Source organism: Sardina pilchardus, chromosome 7 (assembly GCF_963854185.1).
Source record: "Sardina pilchardus chromosome 7, fSarPil1.1, whole genome shotgun sequence".
Lineage (NCBI taxonomy): Eukaryota > Metazoa > Chordata > Actinopteri > Clupeiformes > Clupeidae > Sardina > Sardina pilchardus.
Window position 1 is genome coordinate 6,053,673 of NC_085000.1, and position 16,994 is coordinate 6,070,666.

The 16,994-nt window shown below is 46.4% G+C and overlaps 1 protein-coding gene across 1 annotated transcript in view; it reads left to right on the plus strand.

Moving 5' to 3' along the window:
• The window catches only part of cpne5a (copine Va), a 94,182-nt gene that overhangs the window by 37,845 nt on the left and 39,343 nt on the right, over positions 1–16,994 (plus strand). The window contains exon 8 of the mRNA XM_062540179.1: positions 11,600–11,663. Within this exon, the coding sequence (XP_062396163.1) occupies positions 11,600–11,663 (64 nt within the window). The remainder of the gene's footprint in view (positions 1–11,599; positions 11,664–16,994) is intronic.

The following is a 16,994-nucleotide window of genomic DNA, read 5'->3' on the forward strand; positions in this document are numbered from 1 at the left end:
GCCCACGTGCTGCTTTAGTTGCAGTGTGGCTTTTCCAGAATGGCAGCACACTTTGAGGCGGTGTACTGTTGGTGCATTGTGCTGAGACTTACTCACTTTATAGCTCCAGTGGGGAGGGGAGTTCTACGCCTCAGAGCAGAGGAGTTAGACAGAGCGGGTCTAACGTGGCTCTGGTGTAGATCTGGCACAGGTATGCCTGCCAGACTAGAGCCTGATCTGGGCCGGATCAGGGCCAACTCCAGGCCAGCTCTGGGCCAGAGTTGAGGACTACAGTGTTACTGCTGCAGAGATGGGGGAGTTAGGCTCTGATAAGATCCCAAGAGACAGCTATCCTTTCCCAGCTAAACAAGCAACAACATGCAGCTTCTGATGTTGTCGAACAACCACACAAACACACACAGACACAAACACTCACACACACACACACACACATACACACACCAATCTTCACTCAAATGATTATGTGAATACACGGTGAACTGCAAATTCTCAAACAAGTACACATCTTCCACAAATACACCCATTGCATTGTGCAAACACAAAGGCACACACACACACACACACACAAACACACCCACACACACACGGGCACACACACACACACACACACACACACACACACAAACACACACGCATGCGTATGCACACACACCCACCCACCCACCTACCCACACACACACACACACACACCCACACCCACACACACACAGATGAGTAGCTCCTGGTTTGAAATGATGTAACAGAATTAGAGCAGTGAATGCCATCACTTGTAGCAGCAGGTGAGAGCGACAGGATGGCGACGGCGCGGGCCGATAAGAGCGTGCGGTGCGGCGCGGCGCGTAAGAGGATTAGTCAATCAAATGATGCCAGGGCCATTTCCCCACCACCCCTCCACTTCACACTGCACTGTGAGCGCCCGCGTTGTGTTGTTTACCCAGCAGAGGCTGACGGAGTCTCCGCACTCGCTTACGTTGGGCGACGACCTGACATTTAGACACGCGCATTACACATAAAACACATACTTACATAGAAACACACACACACACACACACACATACAGACACAAACACTCACACACGTACACGCTCACACACACATACACACAGAGAGAGACAGCAGAGAGAGAGAAAGAGAGAGAGAGATTCCTGTTTGAGGATACAGTAAGAGAGTGAGGCCATGTTCTCACTGGAGCATCTGTCTGATATGACTGTACAGTAGGTCTGGTTCTGAGTGTATCTGGCACCGGGGCCTTAGGATTTCCATAAGCAGGCACACACTGCTGGGCTATAAGTCATTTATTTAATGGACGTGCACAGCATGCCATTGACCTCCACACACTGAATGACCTTACTAGTGCGAGTGGCCAATGGTGTTGGGAAACTGCATTGTTAGGTGCCACATTGTAAACACAATTGCAGCTCAGGCTTGGTTTACAGTAAGCTGGATATACAGTAGAGTACTGGGAAATACCTTATTACTTTATTGGAGAACATCTGATCATTTATTTTCAGTAATATCTGATGATGTCATTGGGAAATGCCTGATTATGACATTGGTAAATAATACCTTATCTTATTAGGCAAGTACAAATGCCTATTTTACTTCAAAGATAAAATCCCAGTACAATGGCCATTTTCATATCCCAGGTGATCTACAGGAATATCAGACTTTAAAAAATAGAGACTATCTCCGCACACTGGACTGATATTAGGAGTGAACTAGTAAACAGTTGCTAATATTAGACCAGTGAGCAGTGAGTCTCTACTTTTGAAATACCTATTTTACTGCCTTTATTTATAAATGGGACAATATCTTGGTACTTAATCAAATTCTTTGGTTTGTTGAAGCACTGGCCAGAGTAATGAAGCTGGGCTGATATGAATGAAAGCAAAAAAAAAAAGAAGAGCTGTGGGGGCCAGTGTGGCTCAACTGGCTCTGATATATACTGTACTGTACTGTGTAATAAATGCCATATTCGTAGACCTGGCTTTGAGTCGGACCCGGGCTCAGCTGTGGGGAAACTGAAACAGCCTGCCAGCTAAAGTTTAACCCGTAGAGAAGTTTGGGCTCTGCTGCCAATTCTGTTCTTCTCCATCCTAATATGCCCCCCGCACACACACACCCCTCCACACCCACCCACACACACTCAAAGTTTGCCCTCTGGGCTGCCCTGCAGTGGGCTCTGTTGCATATCAGTGCTGCTCCACACACTCTGTTTGCCTTGAAATCCAAATGAGAGCCTTTCGCCCAGCTGCCTTAATCCCTTTGTAACCAACCATTAATGTTGGTGTGTTTCAGAGGGTGGCCGACCGTGTGAAGAGGTAGGAGTGTGTGTGTGTGTGTGAGTGTGTGAGCGGGTGTGTGTGTGTGTGTGTGTGTGTGTGTGTGTGTGTGTGTGTGTGTGTGTGTGTGTGTGTGTGTGTGTGTGTGTTAGTGGGGCTTGGGGGGTTATCTCGGTGAGGCCAGCCTGTTTGCGTCCAGCTTTGATAGGCTGGGCTGAGCTCCACTGCTGTGATTTGCATGAGTGGAAAAACTCTGGCTCTTTTGCTGCGTGGACCACACACACATGCCACACACGGCCCACATATGATATGGCCCACACACGGGTCACATATGGGTCAGATCAAGGCCACATATGTGTCACATACAGGCCACATACGCCATGCAGTATGGACGATATATGGGCCACATGCGCTTCACGTACGGACGATATACGGCCACATGCGCTTCACATATGTCGATATATGGGCCACATGTGGGTCAGGTCCAGGATAGATGCGGGTCAACTCCAGTGTGGGGCATTTATGATTCCAGGGTCCAACGCCAATGGGTGGTCGCAGAGCTTATTACAGTAAAGCATGCTTCTATTTCTTTTGAATGGGGCCATGGCTGCCAGTGGGTATGCATAGTAAGTTCATCAGGACCATTAAATGGCTTGGTTTTCATTTATTAATCTTCAACAAATTGAGCCAGGTTTCTCATAGCACTGTGAGTTAAAGAATGCTTTGACTTTCTTTTGCAATCGTTGCCACAGGCTCTATGCAAGTAGTTAGTTAATTAGTGATAATGTCATAATGATATCCAGCTAGCTGTTCTGAAAGTAATTAGATCTCCACAGAAACACAATGTGTCTCTCATTGTTAAGCTTCACACCTAGCTCTAAGCCCTGTAATGTGTTGTTTTTACCTTTTGATGGGAGCGCTGCTAATAGGTTTCGGAAGGTTAGGTGTGTTGCCGTGGCGCTCCACTTCCTGTCATGGCCAGTGGATGTTGGCCCTTCTATTCAGCGGATCAGAGGCACATTTGCTCAGACTCACCAGAGACACATCAGGCACAAACTCATGTCACAGTCAGTAGCTATAATATATGAGCAGAGTTGGCTTCCACTCCACCCACCTTCCCCTCTGCCTCACACTCTCTCCCTCTATCTCTCTCCTGTCTTCGTCTTCTTTCTCTTCTCTCTCTCTCTCTCGCTCTCTCTCTCCTTCTCTCTCTCTAGCTGTTTATGAAATTCAAATTCAGAGTGCTTTATGACTAGCGTGACTGTTTGAGTGCAGTGTTGCCAAAGCTTGTGTTAAGAACGAGACCGCAATATAACAAGACCATTACAAGAAATAAAACAGCAATGCATGAGCAGTAATGAGAATACAAAATGAAAAGGGTACGCATTATAGTATGGTGACAGATGTGTGTGTGTGTGTGTGTGTGTGTGTGTGTGTGTGTGTGTATGGGCGGGTGGTTGGCAGTATGAGGACTAACAGCAATGTATGACCAGTAATGAAAAGGGCATGAATAATAGTAGGGTGACAGATGTCACAGATGTGTGTGTGTGTGTGTGTGTGTGTGTGTGTGTGTGTGTGTGTGTGTGTGTGTGTGTGTGTGTGTGTGTGTGTGTGTGTGTGTGTGTGTGTGTGTGTGTGTGTGTGTGTGTGTGTGTGTGTGCATTCATGTACCTGTATAATGTGTGTAAAGGCCAAAGTCAGTCCTTCCTCAAGAAGCGTGGCCACTTTTTGCCAGTGTTTTCAATGTCACTGTCAGCATTTGGGATTATTTTTTGGAGTTCACAGAAAAAGGTCTCTCTTAATTTGTCCTATTTTGTGCAGTGGAGGAGAAATGGCTCCCTCCTCTGTGTTAACCTTCTCTGTCTGACAGTGACCACATATTCTTTGTTCTCTCTTGGCAGCCAAGTTTATCTGGGCATTCCTGTTTCTAGGTCCACTGCTACTAGAGGTTGTGGTCACTGAGCCTGTACCTAGTCAGAATTTTCCTCTGCTTCACATCTCTGAGGAGATACTCCAATTTGTATTCTTTTGTTAGGTTCAGCGAGGCATTCAGTCTACTTTGGTTTGAAATGTGGTTGTCCATGACAAATAAAAAAAACTAGTCTTCTTTTGCCTGATTCAGTATATGTTTTACTCTAATTGGTGCCTGTCTTTCTCTCCCTCTCTGCTATTCTCTCCTCTTCTTTCTTGTTTTCTCCCTCTCTATTTCTCTCTCTCTCTGCCTGATTTATTATTTATCTATTTTTCATACCATCCCTGCTTCTCCCCCTCTCTGTCTGTTTTCTCTCATTTCCATCCTCCTTTTCCTCTTGTATTGTCCACACGTCCTTTTCTCAGCCACTCTCCTACCTTTGTTTTTCTTCCCTCGCTTGTCAATCTCTGGTTTGTGGTCTCATTCACTCAAGTCTGCTCTCCATGCGTCATATTCTCTGCCTCTGCTCCAAATTCAAATCCAGAAGAGCTTCCTTGGCATGATAAACAGCCACTTGTGTTGAAAAAGCAGACATATGGCGAGGCGAACATACACATATGCACCAACAGATGAAAACATGAGATCGGAACATATACTAGAGATACACAAAATCAGAATATATTCCTATTTCTCTGCCTGCCTCCTTTTTCTACATTCAGACTACCTCCTGAGTTTCTTTGGCTTTAAAAACTGTTTTCTCTCTCTCTCCCCCTCTCTCTATATATTGTGTCATTCTCACACACACACACACACACACACACACACACATACACTTTCTCTCTCTCTCTCTCTCTCTTGCACTGTTTACTCTCACTCCTCCCTGTGTCTCCCTGCTAGCTGTGCCAGCCCTGCATCATCCCTCATCCTAGCAGCTGAAACAGACACACACACACACACACACACACACACACACACACACACCTCCTAAGCTGTCTGTGACACAGAAAACACTCACACACACACACATACACCTACCCACACGCACACACACCTCCCCAGCTGTCTGGGTGCCTCCCCCACTCCCAGCTGAGTCCCTGCCGATACCTGGAGTTGTCGGTGGCGACGGCGCTTGCTGTCGCGGTCCAGCCGCGTGCAGCTGCCGCCCGATGCAGTAGCGAGCGCTCAGCGCTGAGGGGATCGGGATGACAGTCATCCACACAGCAGTGGCTCCACCAACCTCATCAGCAGCAGCAGCAGACAGCCAGCCAGCATGCCAGAGGGGTCCCAATCTCCCCCAATTCAATTAGAGGCCGCGGCTAATACCGGCAGGGATATGAGTTACAGTTCATATCTACACAGAGAGACAGACGGGGAAGATGGGGAGGGGGCGATAAGAGAGGGGGGGAGAGAGAGGGATTAAGAAATTAGAGAGAGAATGATAGACAGTGATAGAGTGAGAACGGGGTGAGATGGAGAGAAAGAGAAGGAGAGAGAGAGAGGGTGGGGGGGGAGAGAGAGAGCAAAAGGGGAAATCAAATGCTGTGTTCCATTCTGCTGCAGCTCGGTCCAAGCTTTGAAAAATGGAGCTTGTTTGGTGCAGGAAATCGAACCCCCCCCCCCCCCCCCCACCCTCCACACACACCCTCCACACACACACACCCCACCCCACATCTAGCATCCCCCACATCTACTTCTCCCCACGCCACCTGAGCAGCTCCCCCAGAGAGGCTTGTTAGGAGAGCTAAATGCAGCCTTGAATCAGTGCTGTTTCTCCTACTGAATCAGCCACAATCAGCGCAGAGCAGCACAAGTGCCACGGGCACACAAATGGAACACCACTGACAGAGGGAGAAAAGCACAGGCAAAGAATACAATGTGTGTAGTCTGCTCATCCATCTCACCATCCAACGCGTGCGCGCGCACACACACACACACACACACACATGCCACAAGCACACAATTCGCACACACACACACACACACACACACACACACACACACACACACACACACACACACACACACACACACACACACACACACACACACACACACACACACACACACACACACACTCACATATGCAACCACTGTCTCTCTTACTGACACACTCACCATCTACACACACACGCACGCACGCACACTCAAATCGCCGACCTCATCACTCCTTTCCCTTTCATGTGCAATCAACTTGTAAAAATATTCTTCCAGGCATCACTTCCATCCTGGCTTTCCTTCTCCTCCTTTGTGAGGATGTGTTTGATCATGGTCCCTATTGTCAGTCTAAATAGGAAGGCTGCATTACTGCCCTATTGATTTGGTGTTAATCAGGAGGGTACAGTGGGGATGACACTTACAGTGTAGGGCGAGAGAGAGAGAGAGAGAGAGAGAGAGGGAGAGAGAGAGAGAGAGAGAGAGAGAGAATATTGATGTTATTATTAGCTTTTTTTCTTTCTGCTAGGTGCATCAAAGGTTTCATCTGAAATTGGTGTGTGTGTGTGTGTGTGTGTGTGTGTGTGTGTGTGTGTGTGTGTGTGTGTGTGTTGTGTGTGTGTGTGTGTGTCTGTGTGTGTGTGTGTGCGCGTATGCGTGCGTGTGTTTGTGTGCACACGTAACTGTGTGCGTGTGGGTGGGTGTATGTGTTTGCATGCGTGTATGAGAGAGAAAGGTTTCATCTGAAATTAGAGAGTGTGTGTGTGTGTGTGTGTGTTTGTGTGTGTGTGTGTGTGTGTGTGTGTGTGTGCGCACACGTAACTGTGTGGTTGAGTGTATGTGTTTGCATGCGTGTATGAGAGAGAAAGGTTTCATCTGAAATTAGAGAGTGTGTGTGTGTGTGTGTGTGTGTGTGTGTGTGTGTAGTGTAAGAATACTGTAGGTGGTGATAGCACAAGTCGGAGTGCCTCTCACTGTGCCTTTGATAGCAGATGCAATTAGGTGGGTGAGCATAATTGACCCCCTCCTACCTCACACATCCGCTGTGCATTGGATAGATCTGCCTTAATACCCCTCCTCCGTATAGACAAGCTGCCCCATCCCTCATAGGCTCATGAGTAGGCTGCCTGGTGGGCCAGCGGGATTTACAAGCGTATGCTTCTGCCCCGGCTTATTCCTGCAACCAAACTAGTCAACGCCCAAGCTAAGATGGATCCCAATTTGGCTCATCAGTGTAGTTTTTTTTTTTTTGGCAAGTAATCGAAATCGTTGAATGATACATGAGAGAATATCACTTAGAAAACTCTCGAAAGCTCATATTTTTAAGAGGAAGAGAGGGAGAGAGAGAGAAGAAGAAGAAGAAAAAGAAGAAGAAAAATGCTTCACCTCATCATGTACTTCAGCACACTGTTTGAGTGAAATGGTAGTTGGTATGAGTGTGCAACCATTTATGACTCATTCACATGATAGATTCACACATGAATTCATTCTTCATTCATGCATTCACCCATTCATTCACCCATTCATTCATTCATTCATGAATGCAAGGCGTAGCACATATAAGAGCACATTCAGTAGGTGTTCTCTGACTCAACGCCGCCGCTCAGATGGCCCTGATGTGATCTCACATTCACTCCAGGAAATAAAGCCCTCTAGTCCTCTCCCGGGTCCTCATCAGGACGAGCAGTCTCTCCTCCCAGCCTGCAGGGCCCGAATGAAATGTATCCACCTGAACATGAAACTAATCATCTCTTTTTTTTTACCCCGCTCCCTGTTGCAGATGAGAATGAATAAATGGATAGACTGGATTGTTTGGTTTCCAATATCAGATTTCATTTCAGTCAAAGGGAGTTCCATTTTATTTTAATTGACCTTCTTTCGCCCTCCCCTTTTTCCCTCTTTCTCTCTCTGTTTCTCATTCTCATTCATGCCCCCACCACACACACACACGCACAAGAGTGAACCCTCATTTATGCCTCAGTGTTAACCTATTCATTCAGCCCCTTGGCTCCAATCTCTCTGTTGACCTTCCCACTGGTGCTTTTTTTCAATAAAAGGAAAATCTCATGATACACACACACACACACACACACAAACACACACACTCTGGCCACTGAAACATCACAAGCTGGTTTTAGGTACAGCTTGAAATCAGGTCAGTTATTGATGTGTGTGATCAGCAAATCAATTAGTGATATATGACTATGTCAGCAAGTGAGTGAGTGTGTGTGTGTGTGTGTGTTTGTGTATATGTGTCTCTCTCTCTCTGCGCGCGCGTGTGTGTGTGTGTGTGTGTGTGTGTGTGTGTGTATGTATGTATGTATGTGTGTGTTTGTGTATATGTGTCTCTCTCTCTCTGCGCGCGTGTGTGTGTGTGTGTGTGTGTGTGTGTGTGTGTGTGTGTGTGTGTGTGTGTGTGAGGCTGATTGATCTCATGGTTGTGCTGCAATGCTTTGACCACGGCGTGCATCAGAGGCCTGCTGGGTAATTCAGTGTGGCGAGCGAGTGGAGAGGCTGAGGGGGGAGAGGACGCTGTGTGTTTCACACTCTCCCAGCTCTCTCAGCTGCTGCTGCAGTTTACCGCTGTACTGACCCCAGTGCATGCTGGGAGTGGAAAGTGACTGTGGGAGGGTCTGTAGTTTATCCTTGTTAAACCCAAATATAGAAAAAAATAAATCTAAATCACCTGTTAGATGTTGTTATTGTTAGTTGGAGGTCTGTGATACAGATCTAATAATTCCCCATGCTGTATTAAGTGTCATTTCAGTTCTCCAGGTTTTGTTTTTACATTCTGGTCTTTATATTTGATTGTAATATTGCAATGTTGGTCCTATGGCTATAAAAAGGCAACAGTAAAACAACTGTTCCATTGTATTCTGATTCAAGATTGTGTATCGATTTTCTTATATTGAATCATAGTTTTGTGGAAAGGCAAGTCCCTTGTAAATATCTTAATGTGTGCTATTACAGAGAGACAGCAGAGAGGTAGGAGCAACCGCTGCACTAGGAGTGGGACGCAGGGCACATGGGAGATTGCAGTTGCTGACTATAACAGCAATGTGTGTTGGAGAAGCCCCCATATAAATACATACAGTAGAGCCGATTGTTTAGATCCCAATAACTAGTTATTTCAGAGGTCAAGGTGGTTTCTATGTTATTTTAATTTGTGTTTGACCTGAACATAGTAAACAAGTTCTAGTCCCATAGGGCCCATTCTTGGTCCATGACCACCATGGTCCTTACTCCTCGCTGTTCGATCTGATCATTTATTATGGTTGGTGGCCGGAGCTGACCTTGAGGAAATGAGCTGGCCTTTACTGGGGGTGCTCTTTGGCCTTACAGCTTACTCCATTTGCCCTATAATCAGTCAGTAAATCCCATTTGCAATCTAATGATTCTGCAACACACATTCACACACACACACACACACACACACACACACACACGCTCACACACTCACAACACCTGTCTCACAGACAGAAACGCATGCACACACCCACTTTGACTCTCTCTATATCTTTTTTTCATCCACACACACGCGCGCATGCACACACACACACACACACACCCACACACACACACACACACACACACACACGTAGTAACCAAATTAATAATTCAAGAACCATTAAGTCAGTTTCGGAAATCTGTGGAGAGTTCCAAGACAATGAGGCTTCTGGAATGAGGTGCTGCTGCGGTTGTCCTTTCAGAAAGTGCTGCGTATTATTGGGTCGGGGAGGGCAGGAGGGGAGGGGGGAGAGGGGGTGCGGAAGGTGGTCGGGGGGGGGGGACGGAGGGGCTATTAGTCGGACAGGTGTGATGGCTTGGTTCCGCGGCCCGCTGAGCCGAGTGGAAATGCCAGCCTCCGTTTGCCACCACCCCTGACGGAAAGATGGAGAATATGAAAGGACGACCTGGCTGACCATCGGGACGAGTGCCTCTTCAAGGTTAATAGTGAGGTCCCCACAATCCCATCAAGCTTTTTAAATTATGCACTGACCGTAACGCCGGACGCGTACACGCTCGTTGTCAGAGAGCAGAGTGAAAGGAATGTGGTGCACCACAGACAGAGACAGAGTTCAATTACGGCTCCCCCGTCGCGCTCCATGAATACCGAAAAGGTGGCTTTTGCTGCAGGTGTGTGTGTGCATGTGTGTGTGTGTGTGTGTGTGTGTGTGTGTGTGTGTGTGTGTGCGTGCGTGCTTGTGTGCGTGCGTGTGTGTATGTTTGTGTGTGTGTGTGTGTGTGTGTGTGTGTGTGTGTGTGTGTGGAGGAGGTAGGGTGAGTAAAGTCATGGATAAAACAATGGGTGTGCTGTAATCGAACTCTGTAGACGCATTGCACCACACATGCCCAACAAGGGGCCTCACAGGCATCCACAATCAGCCACTCAGACAGCGGCGAGCGGTGCTTCCTTTTAATTCAGACTGGACACTCAACTCGAGTCATTAACTATTTAAAGATTCTGAGTATCTTCTTAAACTTGCTGTTGTTCCGCCGCTCGCGGTCCGTCCCCGCCGCCTCTCCCAGCGCTCCTGTTTCCTGTGTTCTGCCACGGCGGGCGCAGGCTTTAGCCGCAGGCTTCACCTCATGATCGTTAGGCCCCCCTCTGGCTACACCTGGCCTCCCTGACACTGGCGTCTTCCTCGTAAATGATTGAGTGTGGCTGCCTCAGCTGGGAGGGCCGTGGAGATGAGAGGCGTGTTTTTGCCCTCTTCCGTGCCGCTCCGCGCATCTCAAAGCGCTCAGGCGTAGCTTGGGATGTATAAGGGGGTAATCAGTCATGGCTAAGCTGGGGGGGGGGGGTTGGGAGGGATGTTTTAATTGCGCTGTCAGGTGGCCTCAAAAACACACGCACAGAGCAGGCAGCTCTGTATTCTGGAAGGTTCTCGGCTGTGTTTGGGGTGTGTACGCGTAAAGAAGGGATTGATTTTGTAGTTATGTCGGGCTCTTCTTTTCATTCATTCTGGAATTGTCTGTGTTTTTATCCCCATGCACAGTTGCACACAGACATACACACACACACACACACACACACACACACACCAACACAAAGTGCTCGTTGCCTTCCTAACACCTGCAGGGCTTCTCTGTATGGGGAAGAAGTGGCATGTTTGAGATGCCTTGAACTCGGTTATTGAATGTAAATGCAGACTCCTCGCCGCCTCGCGCTCCTTGGCTCTTTTATGAAAGCGGCGCTGCTGTCCTGGCATATCTTCAAAGGCTCCCGCTTTTTCTGTTCTTGATAACAGGCGTGGCTACTCACTTCTGCAGAAAGATTTCTTTTCCCCCCGAAAAAAAGAACGCTTAAAATGCAATGCAGCCAGCGTTCAAGGTCTCCCAAGAGGCCCCTTTGAATGTTAAGCTACCATGAGAACAGCAACTTTACGAGCTCCATACGGAAAAGGTGTGAAAAATGAGAATAAGAAGCTAATGTGTGAATATTATATGTGTTTGTCATTTGGCTGTGCAGGGGCATTCCTGGGAAGACATGCGGAACCATCATTCTTGCAGCAGAGGAGCTGGGGAACTGCAGAGTAAGTACACGCACCCCATTCCTCATTCTTATGCAGTTTTATGCACCTATATCTTTATGATGCCATTATAATGGAATGTCTTAGAATCCCATACGTTATCACCTACTGTATGGTTATCACGTGCGCTCCGCCGAGCGGAATGTTAACAGCCAGTTAACAGGACTGCTCGTTACACGAGCGGCGTTGGCCTGAAGCTCGACGCCGCGGAGTGCGGACGCGCATCGCCGTGGAGATGTGTGTTTCGGCCGCTCCCCTCCTGGCCGCCCGAGACAGGCCTCGGTAATGGCCCCGAGGCGTTCGTGTGCCCGGCGATGCTAATGGCCCCAAACTAACGGCCGTCGACTCCGCGCCGCAGCAAATAATGGGCATCAACTCTGCATGGCAGAGCAGCGCGGCGGTGGCCGGCGGCCGGCGCTGGAGAGCGAGGACGTCTGCAGGTGACTGATCAGCGGCGCCGCAGGCACGGGGATGGTGTCCATTAGATAAGACACTAGATTTCCCCTCCATTATCTGGGCCACTGGTAGAGCGTGCTTATGGGTGGACAAAGATGCTTGTGTGTGTGTGTGTGTGTGTGTGTGTGTGTGTGTTTTGTTACCCTGTGCAATTTAGCTCATGTTTTGAAAACCCTTGAAAGGCAAACACAAACACCTTCAAGACTCATCAACTCATATGAATGTTTTACCACTCTTTGAATCAGTGTGTTTTCTCTCTTTTGTTGTGATCTACTTTTTAATTGGCACCACTCATTAGCCTCGTAAACCAGACTCTTGACTATGCCACAGACTTTGTAATGAGGAGACACAGCACACCATGGAAATACATGGGGTTAGTTTGTAACAACAATATGGCATTTGCCTACACATAGAGCTCCACAGTCCCGCCCCTCCTCCGAGACAGGTGCTTGTCCGGAAGAAAATTTCTCATTCATTTCTCCCATTGACTTCTGGAAAAATCCGGATATAAAGAGTTTTAGACCATGCCTTAGGCTAACCAGCTACGATGTGACTCATAAGCATATAACTTGTAATTTCGAGTGAAAAAATGAACAGAAAATGTAAAAAAAGCGAAAGGTACAAGACTGTGTACATATCTTAAATTCCTAGTTAGAGAACTCAAATCCCAGGATGCTTTGCAAACGTACACACATTTCCAACATTTGCAGCCTAACCATAGTTTAACATGGTTCCATATTAATCTGAGAAAAGAAGATGATTACTTCCTACCGTTTCCATTGAGTAAATTCAACCTTCAAGATGAGAAAACTGTTCTTTTTCGGAAGACCACACATCGGTCCTGACAGCCCTGCAGCCATTTTAAGTTTTGAAGTTCCAGCGAGACGCTAGCCGGACGATAGGCGCGGGAAAAGTTGAGTACAGTTTGTTTGGGATTGCCATGGCAACGGCGATCTCTACCAATCAAAGGCTCTGCTTTCACCAGTTTTACACGGTAGGGTGTTGGGTAGTGTAGTACTCTCTCGTTAAATCGTGAATAAAACATTGTTTTCTCAAAAACAAGGTTGATGCCCCGTTAACTTTTGACATCTATATGAGCCGGTATAATCGCTTAGTCACATCGTAGCTGGTTTTACGTCTACCATGGACGGTTATGATTTTATGGCTTATTCTCCAGTTGTCAATGGAGAAATTGTATTGGATTTTTACTTCCGGACAAGGCTGTGGGCGGGACTGCGGAGCTCTATATCCAGCCCCTTCCCCGGCCAAAAGTTGACATGTGAATATATCATGGTGTGAGCTCCCCACTAGAGCGAGGTTGGTGTCATGAAGCTTTGCGTTTGCGCAGTTCTGCCCTCTGAGTGAAGGGACTAAGGGTCTAAAATGCACTTAAAGGTTGTATCAGCGATTGCAAACCCTGTCCCATAAGCAGGCCGTCAAAAACGCACCTCTGTTGGCAGCCTAGGCTCCGAGACCCCTACACAAAAACAATTGGTCCTACCAACCACTCAAAAGCAAAATACTGTAGATAGTGTTCCAACCAATCACTGACCGGTGGGGGGTGTTGTAGGGTTTTGCGCTTGCGGCTGCATGCGAAAGTCGTAGTCGAAGAAGGGCAGCTCCTTTCATGATGCACGAAACACGGAAAGGAGGGGCAAGCTAGCTTGGCTTCTTTGGGATCTCGCTTCAAACAGCAGAAGTGATGCCACCCACAATCGCTGATACAACCTTTAATGACTTAATTTTAACAACAGGAATCCTGGGCAGTAGTGAAGCCAGAAAAGCAAACCACTCGGCCGGATCACTCTGAACATTGCTCAATATAGTTTCATAGTTGTCTTGGACAATTGATTTGAATGGGTCATTACAGATTTTAATCAGTGTGTTTTCTTAGCTGGAAGTCAACCATGTAATTTTTGAAGCTACTGCTGGCTAGATGAATTGAATACAATAGTGAATACACGGCTCATTCGACTGGAAACTTGCGAGATACTTTTTATTCAGCTGCAGCTTCTTTTTACTCCACATGTGTATGTTTCTGATCGAAAGCTTTTGATTGGTTGCTCGACCCTCTCTGGTCAGCTCAAGACTGCTCTGTCTCTCTGAAGTCCGCTTCAAAGGGCCCTGACACACGCAAGGCTCTCTTTGAGCTGGACCCCCCAGAGAACACGACACCTGTCCAACAGTTTCTCCCTCTCTCTTTCTCTCTCTCACACACACACAGACACACACACACACACACACACACACACAGAAACACACACACAGACACTCATATGCACACACAGACAGACACACAGACACACACACACACACACACACACACACACGCATGCACACGCACACACACACACACACATACTGTATGCATGCACACTCCCCTGAACTTTATTACAAGACACACACTCGCTATTATAAGACACACACGACACATATTTGCTGGAGATGTCTTTCTGGAGGCTCTGTGACTCCTGCCCTACTGGCCTCAATGGTGACATGAACGACTGGCAAATCGGCTGTTTTGATTGTTGTTGTTTTTTTACAAAAAAATGGACACAAACCATCTGCACAAACCCATATGGATGGATATCCTGCTGTAGCAGAGATGGACTTCCCTGTTTCAGAAAGTGAAAGTGTCCCACCATGTATTTGTTCTAACTACGCACTTATACGGGTCATTTCATTGATTAGCTCATCCACCAGGCTTGAGGGGGTTGTGTTAATTACACTCAGCTTGTCTAGTGAATGGTTGGAGCAAATATGTTGTAGAAATTACTTTCTGAAGCCAGAATGTAGAGAAAAAGAAAGGAAATAGGGGAGAGAAAGAAAGAGTGGTCAGTCACAGATGGTCCATCAACACAAAAGTATTACAGTGGTCACTACAGAAGGGCACAATGATTCTCCAACAGAACTACAGTCCTCTCTCTTACAAACTGTTAACTGAGGAGAGGCTTTTGTGATCAGCGGGTTAGTGTTTGCAATCATTTGTGAATACCTTATCCAGATGGCGTCTCCCAATTAGGACAACCCACTGAAGATGGCAAATGTGCAATATAAATGCAAATTTTAGTGAAGAGAAAGCAAGTTAGGGTTAATATTCAGTTGTGAAGCTTGTAAAAAGATTGGGTATTGATTCCAGTCAAATTACCTGATTGAATGAGCAGATTTGCAGATCAAGCTTTTAATTGCAAATTAAGAAAACATGATTATAAAGATCTGTAATTCTGATTCTAATGATCACTCCCGGCTTTAAGCTACGTAATTAAATATCTATGAGTGCTTTTGAGAGATCTCTGTTTTTCCAATCGCTTTCAATTACACAGCATGGTAGTCAGAAACAATAACAACAGACACTTAATTTTGACTTTTTGTCAGAGAGAAATTAGTGTGTTTATGCGCCTGGCGTAATTAACTGAGTAGGTCACAATGCATCAACAGATTCAGAATAAATTTAGGTATGTTCTTTTTTTCTTTTTTTTATTTAAAGAATTACAAATATTTTTTAATTTAAAGAATTACAAATAGCTTACAGAAAATAATCAAATAATTTAAACTGTAACCGGAATTTAAAGTGTGATTCTTAATGCGTGCACGAGTAGAGAGTGAAAGAGAGTTACCCTAGCGGTAGCTTTTGAATGTGACTGTAGAAGGGTGGAAGGACTGTGTTAGTGGACCAAAGAGAGTTAGCCTAGCGGTAGTGTTTGAATGTGATTGTGGAAGGGTGGAAGGGTTGTGGAAGTGGACCAAAAAGAGTTAGCCTAGCGGTAGTGTATGACTGTCATTGTGGAAGGATTGTGGAAGTATACCAAAGAGAGTTAGCCTAGCGGTAGTGTTTGAATGTGACTGTAGAAGGGTGGAAGGGTTGTGTTAGCAGGCCAAAAAGAGTTAGCCTAGCGGTAGTGTTTGAATGTGACTGTAGAAGGGTGGAAGGGTTGTGTTAGCGGGCCAAAAGTATGTCAGTCTCTGACAGTACTCATGAGCTTTGAGAGGTCTTGGGTCTCTGGAGGCGTTTGTACGGTTCGGTATGTGCTTGAGGACCTGAGGCTCTCCACACAGATCAAAGAGGAGACTTCAGCTCCTCTAATCTACAGGCAATGGGAGGAGTGAGGACGGATACTTCTCTCTCTCCGTCTCTCTCTTTCTTTCTCTGTCTCTCTTTCTTTCTCTTTCCCCCCTCTCCCCTCTCTCTCCCTCTCCCACTCTAGATCTCTTTGTCTCTCATTCATGTGGTCTGTTTCTCTGCCTTCTTGTCTACCAGTGTGTTCTTTTCCATCCCTCTCTTTCTCTTCATCTCTGTCTGTTTCTCCCAAAGTTTCCTCCCAAACTTCATAATGTTTTTTCACTCTCAGCCTACCTTCACACACACCCCTTGCATACACTCAGGGCATTTATAGTTTTAGTATGAAATGTAAGCAACACTTTACATGACCTTTTTTTGCAGCACACCAGTTTTGTGTAATAATTGTGTGTAACGGTACAGTTGGCACCTGTGTGTGTGTGTGTGTGTGTGTGTGTGTGTGTGTGTGTGTGTGTGTGTGTGTGTGTGTGTGTGTGTGTGTGTGTGTGTGTGTGTGTGTGTGTGTGTTTAAAGCTGCTATTTAACAAAATCAACAAAAATATTTTTGATTGCTGTTTATTGTCCAGTAACATTTCTGGTAATGTGATAGTTTTGTAATATATGGCATGTCCTGATTGTTTCTTAACCCTATAATGCCTGACCCAATAAATAATGGTCAGAAAATTCTATTTTTTAGACTCTGGAGTCTTTATTAGGCCCTAAACCAAAATGTAAAAAAACATTGGGCATTACACACGTTGGTCAATAACAAGAACTTGGACATCTGTAAGATTTTTGGTCATCCATAACATCTAAATCTT